Consider the following 16059-nt stretch of genomic DNA (forward strand, 5'->3'; position numbering starts at 1 on the left):
GATGAGTTATCTGCTCACAACAATTTACTGAAGCACATCAAGCTTTTCAAGTTCCTTTTTATACCACTAGCAATATTTCTCATAAATATATCAAATAGCTATCTCCCACAGCACTTCAGGTACAGAACCAAGAAAATCAGCATACTCCTTAGAGAAATGGCTCTAGCAGAGGAACTGCTGTGAGGGAGAAAAATTAAAAAAGAGAATCTACGTGGCTGCAGGCACAATACATCCGTTTTCAGCAAGGCTGATGACCCAAAGATCAGTAGCTGGATTATCATTCTGATGGATACTATTCCAATGATCTTGCTGGATCTGAACTGAGTTTTTACATTATAAAGAGCGTAGGAATGTTAAAATACAATACACTTACTTTAAACTTTTACTGAGCAATGAAAAATGTACAAAACAAAGATATCCATGGGACAGAAAAAAAATCTGAAAAGATCTGATTTTGTCTCTCTATTTTTTTTTTTTTAATGGCAATTAACAAAGCTGATGTTGTAATACAGTCTTGCCAATGAAAGACAAACCGGCGTAAAGAAAGCATGGAAGACATACTTCTTAAAAGAAAACAAATAAAACCCTCCAGACTTTACTTATCAAAAAGACACAGAAAAAGGTATCAAGTTTGAACCTCTTGGACCCTAAGTAATGGGTCATTTTACAGAAAAATGGGTTTGCAGCATTAAAGACCAGGAGGGCCCTTTAAAATATGATTTCTTGTATAACATGGCTCCATACAGTTGTGTTGTCATGATTCTAACAAAAACAAATTTAGCATGCTGCATTAAGTTTAACTTTCCAGAAAGTTTTCAGATTTGATTTAAAGGTACCTTGAGAAAGATCATTTTTGACTATTTCTGAAGCTAGAATGCTTTAAACACTTGAGGGGAAAGAAAATCAAACATTTTTCTAACTTACTCTTAAAAAAATACAACTACATCACAGCATATGGGTGAATTCCTTATTATCCTATACTAGAATTGCCAAGAATGACACAACTAAGTTCATAAACTTTATTCAACTTACACAAAAACATTCACTAATGCAACAGCTATGTACACTATCATAGCAATGGTACAGAACTGGAACTTCCCTGATTCTGTTGCCCTTCAAAAAACAAGATGCATGAAATTTCTGTTAACAGAAGTTCATTCAGTTGAAAACTTAAAACTTAGTATTTTCAGTAAATTGCTAAGAACAGAGGTTCGTTCTTAAGCAGTCAAATCTGAGAAAATGATGAATGTAGGAGTTAAAATGCAAAACACGTATCTTACACGCAGACCATTGAACTGGACAAAATATCTTCATGTTAGCAAAAATTAAAAGTGAGCACATGTGACGGGCACATACTCAGCCCCCATTTACACACATTCTGTTTCAAGGAATCATTTTTCTTCAAAAGGATTTTTATTAAATATCCTTTTATTATATATTCTTGTTAAAGCAATTACCCATAGCTGCCAAAAATTATTGTGCTTCTAGTGGCTCATGCACTCACTATGATATTATACACTTTTATTGTAAACGTATGTCAGTTGTTCTGTACCTAGAGAGGTCAACTAAAATCACAGACTCACTGCAAGCTCACAAGGAAATATTTAAGAGTATGAATTGTCACTTACTGTCAAAGATCAGCACTCATGCACTTGATTTCCAGGGCGCAATTAGTCTCACCAAAGTCTGAGGAGTAACTAATGACTGAGCTTTAGCACCCATCAACTGCTTGCTGGCCTAAGCCTTACAGACTGCAAACTCATGGTTAATTATTTTTATTCCAGTATTTGCACTGAAAAAAAGAAACTGTCTAACCAAAACAGAACTGACAATCACAAAAGTAGAGATTTTGTGTGAAATGCCAGCAGTAAGCATCCAAATGTCAGGATCTCCCAGAAGCACTATCAAGTGCCCATGTATTAATTCCAAGACCCAACATATTTCAAAAGTGAGATACCAGTAGTTAAATAGGTACAAACTAAGTCCACCTTAAATTCATTTTTGAAGAGTTTAACAATCATAAAGAAGTGTTTTCTTTTTACTGCTCTTTCAAAGACGTACGTAGGGAAACTAAGTGATCACTCAGGGGAACAGCACAAATGCCTCAAAAGAAACAGTCTAGGTTAAGTGTTTCTTCCTCACGTAAGGACTGGGTTTGTTTTCTTTCACAAACACTGCACAAAGGATTCATCAGAGAAAAGCCATTTTCAAAACCAATATGGTTTTGTAGTTCAAATGTCAAATCAATCTCACAAATTAAAGTGCTACTTTTAACTCAAATTACACAAAAGTTATGCAAATTAAAAGCAAAAAAGATCTCAAATAAAATATCAATAGTACAGCTCAAGCCCTTTATCACAAATAATGAAAAGCGTAACACAAAGTTACCAACAATCTTCGCCTTCACAGTTATCATGTTAATGAACAGGCTTCACAAACATTAACCCACCACTCTGTAAAAACCAGGTCTGAAAATGTTGCAGATCCAATTTAATGCAACCTTTTTAGTTAATATTACTGCTCCACCCACCCACCCCGATAGTGTCACTTCTGTAATAAATCTATAGTCTATGCTTGGACAATGGTTTCAGCTATGCTGCTGTGAGGACGGAACGGAGGAAGGAGAAAAAAAGGAAAAAGACTACTAACATTCAATTATATTTGACTGAACTAATCTAAAAGCAACTCATTAGGAATTGCAGGAGGAAAGGAAAACCCTTTGCCTACAAAACAAATCCACTGACTGCTTCCCCACAGTGCAGTGCACAGCTAATGGGGTGGAGGTGACATGCAACAGTGTATTTAAAAACCTTTCAAAATATGGTAAAGAAACCAACATAGAAGCAGTGGCCGATAGGTTGAGCAGCAATTCCAATGAGTAAAGGATTACATTGGTATTGATGATTATGAGCTAAACTGAAGGATGTGAGGCAACACTTAACTAGCTGATGACTGAAACTATACAGAACAGCAGTAATCAGATTAAAAACCTAACACATCATTTCTTGGAGTAAAAAATACATGGCAGAGCTTCAGAAAAAGAGACGAATTATTTTGCTTATGCAAGTAACATAAGAAAAAGTTTCTCCAAATCTTGAAAGCTGAACATCACCGTCTCCTTTCAGTAGCAGGAAAAGAGTTTTCCTAAAGTCTGTACTACTCTGCCAGAAGATCCCTGGCTTAAGATGCACACAGTAACAATATGCAAGCTTCTGAACGAACATTTACAATATTACCTTTTTAACCCTAACTCAGAGACTTGATTTTTGAAGTTGTGTATGCACACACGCACACACACACACATATATATATAAAACTGTGTGCATCATGCTGCTTGAATCTGAAGCAAAACGTGATACGTTCTGGGATCGAGTATGAGAAGTCTAAGAGTGTTTACACAAAATGGTGGTTCCTGCATTCTTTGAAGAGGAGCAGGCAATACTAGCATGACCTCAACAGGCCTCTGGAGATGAGCTGGGCTGAACAGAATCACTACTGCACGGCAACCTCCCAGGAAGCATGGAGCTGCAGAACACATGTATGTACGTACCTTCTGCCCACCAGACCAACTTAACCACTTCAAATAAATCTCAGTAACTGAAGAAGGAAAAATAACTTGCTGAGATTCTTGATTTCAAAAGGAACAACAAAAAAAAAATCACCATGTTTAGGTCCATAGTTCCAATACCAGATCACTCCCCCTCATGAACAGCACTCCTCCACACAACTCTCTAGGGCACTCCTCCTCACCACATCTATCTCCAAGCCACAACGCTAGGAAGAGGAAAAGAGCGTCAGAAAACCTGAATCAGTAGACACATCAGCTAAGCCTGGCAGAACTTTATGGCCTGGTCTTGAAAAATTCTTCTGTATGTCTTGCCACCAGAACAAAGGGGATTTGCCTCAGCACTCCTGCATACACAGCACCAACCCCTGAATCCTCAAGAGTCAGCATTCTGTACTATTGCATTCTCACAGCACTCTGCGTTCTTAAGTGAAACTCTCCTATTAACAAGCAGTAAGTAGTTCAACAGAGCACTGTCCTCTCCATCATGAAAGACTTACTCTAATGTTAATTTGAAGGATAATAAATCTTTCATCCAAAGAGCTGGGGGTCATTGTAATCAAAATAATCCCTTACGGTATGTCTGTAATCCTCCTCCTCCCCTCCCAGCCAAGGACTATGGATACGAAGAGCAAGGAGACAGCTCTGCAAAAGCAGCAGGAAGAAGACACTAGCAATGGGCTATGCTGGTGGCTGGAGCCCTCCTCAGTCCCCTGTTACAGAAGGAAATCTCCTCTTCCAAGACATCTAGGGATATGCTACAGCCTGTCTCCCTGTCTCTCCATCTTGCCCAGCTAATGGGTATGTGTCTACAGCCACCTTCTCTTTGTCTGCTTCCATCTCCCCAAATCAGGCCACCTGTTTTCCAGATTTATAGCTGGAGGACATTATTATATCATTTCAGGTATGAAGTTCACAATTGGAAGGTTTTCTTAGTCACCAAACAGGATAGATTTAACTCCAGCTCTGACTGAGCCCAGTCAAAGCCACAGTTATCTATTGCCCTGCTGGATGGGCAAGCAGAGGTGAGAGTGGGAGCGCTGCAGAGATGGGGAGGACAGACAGAGAGGCACCAGAGAGGTATGGGGAACAGCCAGTGGATCCACCAATACTGCAGTTCAATAACAAGACACAAGGACATGGAAAACTGTTTCACTAGGCTCAATGCACAGAGTCATTCCTTCTTTCTCTTAATGTTTCAGATCATAGTAACACAGCACTATACACTGCAAAACAATTTCGCTTTGCTACATTGAAGCAGACATTTTTCAAGCTAGTGATGAATCGGAGGCTCCATAATGAAATAACATTCTTACAGGTTGGTAGAGCAAAACATGTGAATCACATTCAGAAACAAGCATACTAAGTTTTAAGATTTCAAAGAAAAAGTTGCAAACAAATCTGCTTCAAATCACTTAGCTATCAACTTCGGCATCTAAAGTTTATTTGTAACTTAAGGCCTTATTCCAGTTTTGTATGCAAATCCATATTCACTAGGAACACCAATGGATGACTCCCAAACTGTGGCGTGATAACAAAGTTCATGTGCCTTACAATCTTTGTACCTTCCGAATAACTGAGTCATTACTTAACTTCAATTTGGATGAAAAATAAGCAACCGTTTCTCTTCTAGCTGTTTTATGTTTCTCTACACTCCCAAAAAACAGTTAAGTTTAACTAACAAACAGGCCATGCTGGATTTATGTCAATAGCTGAACATCTGTAAAGAGCACTAGTTTTCAAAATGCAATCTACAAAGAGCAGGAAGCTTATATGGTGCCGTCTTGCTTTCATTCACAGCTGAAAAACAACTGAAAATGAAAAACAAGAAAAACAAGTAAAATTATACTAGAAAAGAGCTTAAAGCAATTTCCCTGCAACCAGGAGCTAGAGCCACCACAACATTGTTTCAAAAATCACAAGAGGTGACTTGCACAGAAGGCACCTAGATGGTCCTTGATGCATGAGCATGTATCACATGCAGCAGGGGGCACTACTCTGTTGAACTTTTCTCAGTGTTTCCAAATACGTTAAACTTCACACAAAATGCTCTTATTTTCCAAGACAGCGAGACACTGTTCAGAACCCTGTCCCAAAGAATGCTGAATTACTGAATGATTTTCAACGTGACAGACTGGAGGAAAAAAAAACAAAACAAAACAAAACAAAAAACACTCTAATCCTGCAAGATAATGCAGCAGTCTACTACGTGAAAAGCCTGTTCACTGCAAAATTACCTGAAAATTACCTGCACTTTTTCATTCCTAGCTTTGACTCCCTAGCTAGGCTGGAAGGGGAGGAGGAGGAAAACACTTGACCCAACATTCAAATAAGTTTCACATCAACCAATAACATATTTTTACATCAGTTGATACTAGTGAGGTGCTCTCCAGAAAAGCATTTGAGAAACAAAGACATTCTGCCTTCAGAATAAGATCTAAATACCATATATTATATGAGGCTTAGAGCTGCTGAACAGTGAGAAAGAAAATGAACAGTTGCTTATTAACAGAGGATCAGCCTCCCTAACGTAATGAGTCAGACTAGGTTCCTCCATAACACTACTTACTGTATTTTTCTAAAAGAGCTTAAACGCAACTCTGTGGGATTTCCTAAGCCTTGGGTACTTTCCTTTACAATCAAAACATTCTCTTAGAAGTCCATGCACATATTTAATACAGTAATCTAGATTTATTCAGACCCTTCATGAGAAAGACAGTTTCATTTCCATAGGGGACTCAAACACCAAATTAGAACTATGCCAGCACTTGACACACGATACTGCTCTATAATTACCTTCAAGGAGGTTGTAGCGAGGTGGGGATTAGTCTCTTTTGCCAAGCACCAAGTGATAAGACAAGAGGAAATGGCCTCAAGTCATGCCAGGGGAGGTTTAGGTTGGATATTAGGAGAAATTTCTTCACTGAAAGGGTTGTGAGGCATTAGAACAGGCTGCCCAGGGAAGTGGTTGAGTCACCATCCCTGGAGGTCTTCAGAAAACATGCAGATGTAGAACTTAGTGACATGGTTTAATGGCGGGCTTGGCAGTGCTAGGTTAAAGGTTGGACCGGATGATCTTAGAAGTCTTTTCCAACCTGAATGATTCTATGATTCTATGATATGGACTCCTCAACCTCCTCTGAAATTGGAGAAATGAAAATATTTTGACAAGGAAACAGTTGCTCGCAAGCAGAATTTTCTTGGAAATTCCAACATTTTCTCATTATAAAGGGCACTGTATTCAGTAACAGCAGAGACCCTAACCTTTTGTTATGAAATAAAATGAAGCTTGTCAATAAAGAGGTTCCCCGCCCTGTCAAAAGCAAAACTTCTGAGCCAACTGTAAGCATTAACTAGAGAGATGGGATGCTGTAAATTGAAATTCACGTTAGGAGCTCATCAGTGGTTTCTCTGAGTACAAAAAGATAACATGAACAGCATATCTAAATGCCTGCTGCCCATGCAGTCCCACTTCTTGCTGCACAGTACCATCCCCTCTAGAATACTCCTGACCACTCACTGAGCCAATTCAACTTAGTGATCTGTAAGAAAGCTATGCCTCACCCCCCACCCCAGCTATTTCAGTTTTCTCCTGGAATAACAAACTCAGTCTGCTCACCAAAAGGTCAGACAAGTGTCAGGTCAGCACAAGTATTTGCAGCACGTGTCCAAGAGCACATGATGCTCCAACAGCATAAACCAACACCTTGCCTTGCAGCTGGACTCACACAGAAGAGACAAAATGTTCAAATCGCTCAATTTCCTCTCAAAAACAAATGGATCTTCTCTTCCTCCAGCACCAAAACAAAACAAAACAATGCCAAATGCTTTCTAGTGTTAGATTCATATGTGTATAGGCTGAAGGAAGATAAAAAGATGAGACAATGGACTAGTCTGCTGTGTGCATGCTTCTCTAACCATTTCCCATTCAAGAATCTAGTTAAAATGTATGATTAACAGTACACAGCATATATTTCCGATTCCCTTTGTGCCTTTAAATGCAGCACTTGCAACACTCAAATATATTTCCATCTCTCTTTGAGATGTTCAGAAAGAGAAAGCTATGTGAAAACAGAGCTGAGTTTCCAAACGAAGCCACACCAACGCAAGAAGCAAGCGGAGCTGAAAACTGTAACGTTTCTTTTCTCAGCTCCCGTATTCACAGAAACGAAAGTTTCAAGCTGCCGTCAAAACGTTCATTCCCATCACTTTCTCCCAGGCATCCGATCAGTGACAGTTAGTGTCCCACCCTCTGATCTCCTGCCAGGCAGTGACCACATCTCGCCCGGTAATTTTCGCTGTGCTGAAGCCGATTCCACCCGAGGAAGAGAGACCTCACCGACCCATCTAACCAAACAAAAAAGCCAACGAGCAACCCTCTCTACCCCACATTCCTCCCTCTCACCCCTGGGCTCTCTCCTACACCTCCCTGGGCGCGTACAAGTGGCTTTTCGGAGCAGGCAGAGCCACCCTGCAGCCTCCCTCGGGGCTGGGACCGCGGCTGGGCGAAGACCCGGGGCCCGCCACGCCGCAGCCGCAGCCGGGGGCACCCCCCGCGGCCCAGGCGGGTTCCTGCCCCCCGCACCCACCTTTCTGCGCCTCGGCGCCCGGCAGGAGGACGAGGAGGAGGACGAGGAGGAGAAGGAAGAAGCCGAGGCGGAGCAGCGAGGCCGCCTGCCGGGTCCCCGCGGGGAGCGGCCGCCCCGGGCTCACCATGCCCCGCGGCGTGCCCGGCGCTCCGAGGGCATGGCTGGCCGAGCCGGGCCGGGCCGGGCCGGGGCCGCGTCTCTGCCCCTGCGCCCCGCGGCCGCCGACGGCCGAGCGAGCGCCGCCGCCGCCCGCCCCCTGCGGCCGGCCCAAGCGCTTCCGGGAGCGCGGCGGGGCCCCCCGGTGGCGGCGGGGCTCCCCGCTTCCTGCCGCCCCCGCCGCACGGCCCCGGGGCCGCCGAGCCCCCGCAGCAGGCCCCGGCAGCAGGCCCCGAGGGCAGCGCGGGGTCGGGGCTCCGCGAGCCCCGAGGCTTTCGGTGTGCCTCCGCCGTGCCCCTCTGCAAGTTCACCGAGTAGCTCCTGATTTATTTTTTTTCCCCCCCCGAAGGAGCGAGGGAAACTAAAACGTCGCGGAGACACGAGTATTGCGAGCGGAGGAGGATAAAGTGGTCACCGCTCCCTGCTCACAAACATGGTCCCAGCTCTATGAAAGCAGGAGATTGGCTAAGAAGCCTCCAGACTTTGCGATTCCAGTGCTTATTTGTCGTCTGCCTTTTGAACGTTTACAGCGGGCAATCGGAGAGGCTTGGTGTAGAAGGCTAAACTCACCCGTGAGGAATAGAAACTTAAAAAAATATAATAACTTTCAAGTCTTTCAAGAAAGCAAAGTAGCACGTTTGGAGGGACTTATAATAGTTGGTACTGGTTGCCCTAGGTAATCATGAAAGCATATTTAAGGGGATAAAAAAAGCACCCAAAGCACTGGTAGGCTTAGAGGATCACCCCTGCACTACCATTGTCCTTATGCATGGATACACCTCCACAGCTTTCAAAGACTGGCCCACGGACACCACAGTCCGTGCTTTCTGCTGTGAAAGGCTTGTTGCAAGCCAACCCCAAGCCATGGTGGTGGCCAGCTCCAGTGGTTTCACTGTAAAAGGTGCCCTAAGAAAGCAAGCATTCTCTGCATCCTCATAAATGATGTTCACTAATTGCTATAAGATTTTCATTCCTTGTCAAGATCTTGAAAATTAAAAGATGTTCAAGGCAATGCTCAGGGTTGTAAAAGGTTTGGTTTGGTTTGGTTTTCCACAAAGAGGCATGCAAGGCACTATCTAGCCTGCCTTGATTCAATTTTTAAGTTTTGTATTTTTCTCCTGTTCATACCTTTATAGCCACACACGAAGAAATACCAATTAAAGCAGTCAATGGAAGAATATCTGAGATGAGGCTGTTTTAAGTCAGCCTGCAGGATGTAATAATCACCAAGACATCCCGCAACACATAACGGAAGATGAATTGAAAGTCATTTATATGTGTTCCTTTGTCTTCCATTCACTAGACACAGAGGTTCGTACCACAGGTCACGTGAAGCAGTTATATCACTACAATAACATCCTTTCTGCACTACAGAGACCACATTCCTAACATCACTAATCGTTAGCGGTACTTGTATACTGGAAAAATCACCCCTTGAATAATTTGTGGCTTAATAGTGCCATGCATTAACAGGAGCATCTGAACATCCTACCCATAAATCAATAATAGTCTCTGGTGGACACGATACAGGTTTTCTCCTGTGTTATTTTCTGTTGTAAAGGCGCGTGTGGTATTTTCCTAACCTGATTTGAGTGTCCTAAAGGTTTTCATTTGTTCCTGCGAAAAGAGTATCTGGATCCTTGAGAGGCTTGATTTCTAAAAGGGGTGTGAAAACGTGAAACAGTTTCTAAAGCAGCCAGAGGCTGAATTTGCTTAATCTATCTGAGCAGTCTGTCCCAAAGCCGCACTCCCTCACCACAAATGGTTTATCTGGAGCCCTAGGACAGGTATTTTGCAAAGGGAACACCATTTTGATGGAAGTGGTGACAAGCTATGAAAGTGTATCCTCTCTAAAAGCCTTAAAGATTTATGGAATCTGCAGAGCCAAAGAATTAGGAATATCATTCCATTAGCAATGCAAGTGTTTGGATGGCTTGTCTTACTATACAGTTTTTATGAAAAAGAAGAAGAATTAGACAAATCCAGATGGTCTCCCTGGCTTTCAGAATCTTCCTTCTTCTAAGAAGACTGCAGCACAAAATGAGTTTAAATAGACCAGCTGCAGTGTAATTCATATTTCAGTCATGAGAGCTCCCAGGCATCTCCTCTGGAGGAAACAGAAATGTACATAAAGACTCCATTTCAGTTTGTGACTTAAAACTGTCCCTGTCATCAAATCAAAACAGATACAGAATTAAAATGTTATGGGAAACAAATACAGTGTCGTGCAATATCAATACCATAAGGCAAGTTGCCAACAAATATTAAGAAATCAGCACAAATCTTTTTTTTCAAGAGGGTAGGACAGAAGATCAAACTAACTTCTTGATGCTGAGAGAAAAATGCTTAGCCAACTGAGCATTTCTTTAATGTTTCCTTCCCATTACAAGTTCTAGAGGTAAATGAAACTATCATCTCCATCTGGTTCTCTTTTCCCTTGAGAGGCTTCTGATGCACTGTGCTTCTTTCCCACCATGGCTCTCTAGCTTTTACATTCTTTTATTGTATTTCAAAAGCTGAATTCAGCTGGAGGGCAGGGCTGCTATTCAGAGCAAACCCCACGGTCTGGAGAAACCAGCTGACACAAAACTCCTGTAATCCAACAAAAGCAAGTGCAAGTTCTTGCATCTGGAAAGAAATACCCCATGCAACAACACAGGCTGGGGGCTGTTTGGAAGCCAGTCTGCAGGAAAAGGACCTGTAGGTCCTAATGGACAATTTGAATACGAGGCAGCAGTGTGCCCTCGCAGTGAAGAAAGTCAATGGCATCATGAGGTGTTTTAGCAAGAGGTCCAGGGGCCAGCAGAGCCAGGGAATCCTTCACCTCTATTCAGCACCTGTAGGACTGTGGGTACTGTGTCCAGTTACGGGCTACCCCCATACAAGAACAATGCTGACTTACTGGAGGGAGTCAATTCAAAAGGCCTCCGGGATGGTCAAGGACTGATCAGAGACCATTATGCACATCAACAGGCTGAAAGAGATGGACATCTTCAGCTTGGAGAAGAGAAGGCAGGGGGGAGACCTTGTTGCTGTCTACAGCTACCTGACTGCAGGACAGGATTGGAAGATGGAGCTAGCCCGTTCTCAGAGGGGCACAGTGATGGCAACAGACACAACTTACAGCAAGGTAAATTCCATATCCAGGTAAAAAATTCCATATCCAGGGAAAATACCATCAGGGTGACCAAACACTGGAATAGGTTGCCCAGAGAAGCTGGAGAATCTCCAGTCTTCGTAGATGTTCAGGGCTCTCCAGGACACGGCCCTGATCAACCTGATCTGATAGAACTATTTTGAGCACAGGGTTGAAGTAGATAACCCCTGAAGGTCCCTTCCAGCCGGAGGTATGATGGTATGACTCCAAGGTACCAGATAATGTACTATGGATAAGATTCCTGCAGTGACAGGGGATATATTAAATGAACGAAAGAGATTTTCCAGTTTCTGTAGTCGCTTATCTGTGTTCAGTAATTGAAATAAGACTTTATCATGAGCATGTTAATTCTTCTGCACTTGAAGAAAAAAAAAGAATGCATTTAAAGTAGACAAATTATTGGCTTCCTTCACAGTATTAACACATTAGATCTTTGATGGCACCTCCAACTTCTTATACGTTAATTCTTTAAATCCCACACATGCACCAGATTTGTTCTGTGACAGTAAATACAAAGGCCCACCCACAAAGCTGATACAAGAGCTATATGTGCATCAAAGGGCAACATATCTCCTTTCTGCTGTTAGCAGACACCTGACAAGTTATTACTAGAATAGCATTCACAGACTTGTGAGCAAGTTCAAATCCATACTCAGATTCAGAGTTTCACCTGGTATCCACTGAATTACTAGTTCATTTTATTCTTTTTCCAAAAAGCAAATTCCACTGCTTTTGGCAGAATTGCAGACAAAACAATTATGTTATCTGCTTAATGAGCATACGAAATGTTATCTTACAGTTGTTGAGATTACAGCTGCATTTGCAAGGTAGTCAAATTCATCTGATCCATTTGGAGGTCTTAACACCAGAAAAGCAAGAGACAAATGCCTTACTATTTCACATTAACTTTGTAGAAGTGCTTTTTAAAAAAATTCAATATATAGGTTTGATCTTGCAATCTGCTGAGAAGTCATACTTAAGTATGCAAATAATTTTAAGCATGCATAATAATACTCTAAATTATTTAAATTGCAGAGTTTTCTTTAGACTAGTTTTTTAGCATTTACAAGAGTTTACCAAGAGTAAAGTTCACTCCAGGGTAGGGAACCTGTTCTATTTCAGTTTCTCCTAGTATTCTTGTGTTAGATTAAATAAATGCTCCTGGACACCACAAACTATTCAACAGGTATACTGACAAAGCAAGCTCCTTTACCACATTACAAGGATGTCTTGGTGACACTCTAAAAAGATCATTTAATATTAAAGGAAATCTTTAACCTCCGTGTTCGTTATGTTAGTAGCCCTATTACCTAAGAGTGGATAGATCCAGTGTCCTCCCAATGCCTGCCTATGAATAACTGGACCCAGCTCAGCAGGAGAATTTGACATACACCATGGAAGAACCACGCTGTCTCTGAAACTGTCCAAGCTTCATAGTATAAAAGCATTATTCATTGAAATATGGCTTTATAATTTAACAGCCACAACAATATTGGAACAAAACCCCACCCTTTTCTGATTATTTTTAATTGTTAAAGTATTTGAATTAAAACAGTTACCAAGTCATTATTATAATAGTTATTTCTCTCCTTTGCCATAATTCTGCTTTTTGGGAAACACATTTTAATTAAAAATCCAAAGAAAAACAATGAAGAATTGTGAATAACTTTAACCTTTCATGAGTTCTACAGAATTAAAATATCTCTGGAGTTTCAGTAGTTTACACGATATTTCAAATGTTATTTTATTAACTGTAGTTACTACTAATCTTCAGCCAACCTGGATGGTTGGTGCCTGATCTTGCAAACACTTCCAGAATCCTGCAGTACACTCTGTGGCACTAGCTAAATATGTGGTGGTAAAAGACTGCAGGATTTAGGTCTTAGGATCTAGATTTTGTTGCTCTTGGCTATTCATTTTCATCTCATTTGGGGTTTCTACTTTTTGTTATAGTTTTCAGTACAAATTCTTCTATTCCTCTCTTTGTTTTCATTTTTTCTTTGTTCCCATTTTAACTGCTTGTTATTGCTGACTTTTTAAGAACAACAACAAAGTCCCAGTTGCAGAATGGATTTGATTTCATCCTTCCAAAAAGGAAAATGGGTATTGATTGTATATTATTCACATCAATGGATGTAATTAATCTCGTCTCCAGAAACACATTTACAAAACCACCATGTTATATTTACCTAAGATTAATTTTTAATTCACTTCAGATAGGAGCTTTACGATTGTATATAAAGCACATTTATTTGACAGTCTAAAGTTACTCAGCTGATGATTGCTTTGTGTTTTTAAAAGAAAATAAACCACTTAAAATTTAGTTCTGTGTTATTTTGGTAGGAAACATCTGCTAATTTTACCAGGCCTAGAAGTCATTATAAAAGAAAAATTGGTAGCATAAATTCCAAAACCAATTTTCTTTTACATTTTACAGCATTGTGTATGTGAAACAATTCAGGGATGCTGGGGGGGGGGGGGGGAGTCATTTTTTTTTATTTAAACATGGTATCACAGAGAAAAAAAATATTAGGGAGGATTTCAGCCTGTCTTCTACCCTTGAACGAGTTCATGTTTATTGGATCAATGCCCAGTACTACTAAAATCGTTCAAGTAAAAACAGAAAAATGTTAAAGAGAAATTGTGTCTTGTAATTATGGGGTTTTGGTACTCTTAAGCAAGAGCAGCATTTTCAAGTAGCAAGCAATCTAAATTCCCTGAATGAAGTGAAACCTATGACTCTATGTGAAGTGAGACTATGATTATTATACAATTAATTTAGCACATAAGCACAGGTAGTAATTTAAGCATAGATTTAGCTTCTGTGGGAATTAAGAGTGCTCTTTAAATTAAGTTTGTATGTATTTTGCTGAATCGAGATATATGACTCTGCTGCCTCAATTATTTCCACATATTTAATCTCTATTATATAGTTACTCTAGCGCTCTCCCTCTTTTTATTATTTTACATTTTTGTCAGGACCATAGCTTCCTTTCTTAATTTCACTTACTTTATGCAAACCCCAGTTCAAAACAATCCGTCATGCCCTGTGCAACTCCTTTGAATTCTACATCTTATCTATGTTATTCTAGCCCTCTTCTCTGCCTGCATCCTTACTCATTCTTGCCACCGAATTACTTTAGCCATTGTAACAGGTTGAATCATAAGGTGATCTTACATTGATTCCTGCTTCCAACCTCATGGAGTGGTGGTAACTATAGAAATATTAGACATGTGGCTCCCCAAAAGATGAAGGTCTTTAGTGATACATTTACATGCTTGAGGAGAACAAATCACATTTATGAAATTAAGAAAATATTAAGAACACCCTTTCTTTCACCTTCATAAAGGTGAAGGCAGTTAGGTGTTGCACATTTCAGGTCTTTATACTCAACCTAAAGAAAATACTATGTCTATACATCAAGGTCAAAGAACAACATAATATTTAGTTGTAATATATTTGTAACTAATGCTGAGGGGAGCCTGAGATGTAAGCAATTATAATGAAGAAAAAGAAATTACAATGCTAAAATCTGGGACCTGTGAAGACAATATCTGGAAGCTAAGATCCAAAAGGCTGAACTTCAGGCAAGATTTTCTGTTTCAGAAACAGAGACATTCTTCTGTTTTTGCAGATGAGATTAGTAATCTCTGTAGCAAAGAAATTCAAATTTTCAGGAGATTAAATTATGTATGCTTTTAAAATTGTGCATTAGACCGTAAACATATTGGTATCACCTCTGTCTGTTCCAGATAAAAAGTCTGGACAGCAGCCTATTTTTTTGTCTGATTGGTTGTAGTCCCACCAAAGCAAACTGATCTGAGTTGCTACCACATCAGTAGTGTGACAAATACAATGGTTTTTAGTGAAAAGAGAAGAATCAAAATGTGAAAATATACTCTAGAAACAACAGATCAGTGATGAAAGCTGATTATATCTTTCATATAGATTTAAGTAATGTGCTGCTGTAGACAGCCCTAACTGTTTGGTGATCATGAAATACAGAGCTACAACTGCAGGCAAATATGACTCAGCCTCAAGAAAATTGGTGTAGCATTTAACATAAATAACAGAGAATTATAAGTTTAAATGGGAGGAAGTCTGAAAATATTTAAGGCATCGAAAGAAACATTGTGCTATGCTAATAAAGACATACATGAAAATGACAGCATATTTAAAGAAGAAATAGGGTTGTTTTATATGAAATCCAAGCTTTATGCACAGGGCTAATGCCTCTCCCTGGAGAATAGCTTTGCCAGTTACTATAAAACCCAGGAAATTTCTGTTGTTTTGTGTTGTTGCCAAGCACTTGGATCCTGGCAAGCAATGATTGTGCAAGAGTTTCAAGAATAAAAATCCAAATTAAAAGAGAGAGAATGAGAGAGAAGATGTTACAAAAGAGTAAGGTTTTGGCCATTATGATTGTTGAAAGAATTTTAAAATATGGCCCAAATCAACCTGAAAGAATGATGAAGCCACAAGATAGAAGAAAGCCACCTACCCCTTTCATTGGCCCCACATCTTTTAAAAATATCATTGTGTTTTCTGTCCTAGTGTTATTTTTTAAGTTTATGACTGGCAATACTCACTT

General features: G+C 40.4%; 1 protein-coding gene across 2 annotated transcripts in view; it reads right to left on the minus strand.

Annotated features, from left to right (window-relative positions):
* DCBLD2 (discoidin, CUB and LCCL domain containing 2) overlaps positions 1–8362 on the minus strand; it is a 44011-nt gene extending 35649 nt beyond the window's left edge. The window contains exon 1 of one of the 2 annotated variants that reach the window (XM_035541004.2): positions 8155–8362. In XM_035541004.2, coding sequence (XP_035396897.1) covers positions 8155–8281 — 127 coding nt within the window. In that variant the 5' untranslated portion in view covers positions 8282–8362. The remainder of the gene's footprint in view (positions 1–8154) is intronic. The other variant, XM_035541013.2, reaches the window with a different exon arrangement.
* Between the last annotated feature and the right edge of the window lie 7697 nt (positions 8363–16059).

The sequence above is a fragment of the Cygnus atratus genome, chromosome 1, assembly GCF_013377495.2.
Source record: "Cygnus atratus isolate AKBS03 ecotype Queensland, Australia chromosome 1, CAtr_DNAZoo_HiC_assembly, whole genome shotgun sequence".
Taxonomy (NCBI): Eukaryota; Metazoa; Chordata; class Aves; order Anseriformes; family Anatidae; genus Cygnus; species Cygnus atratus.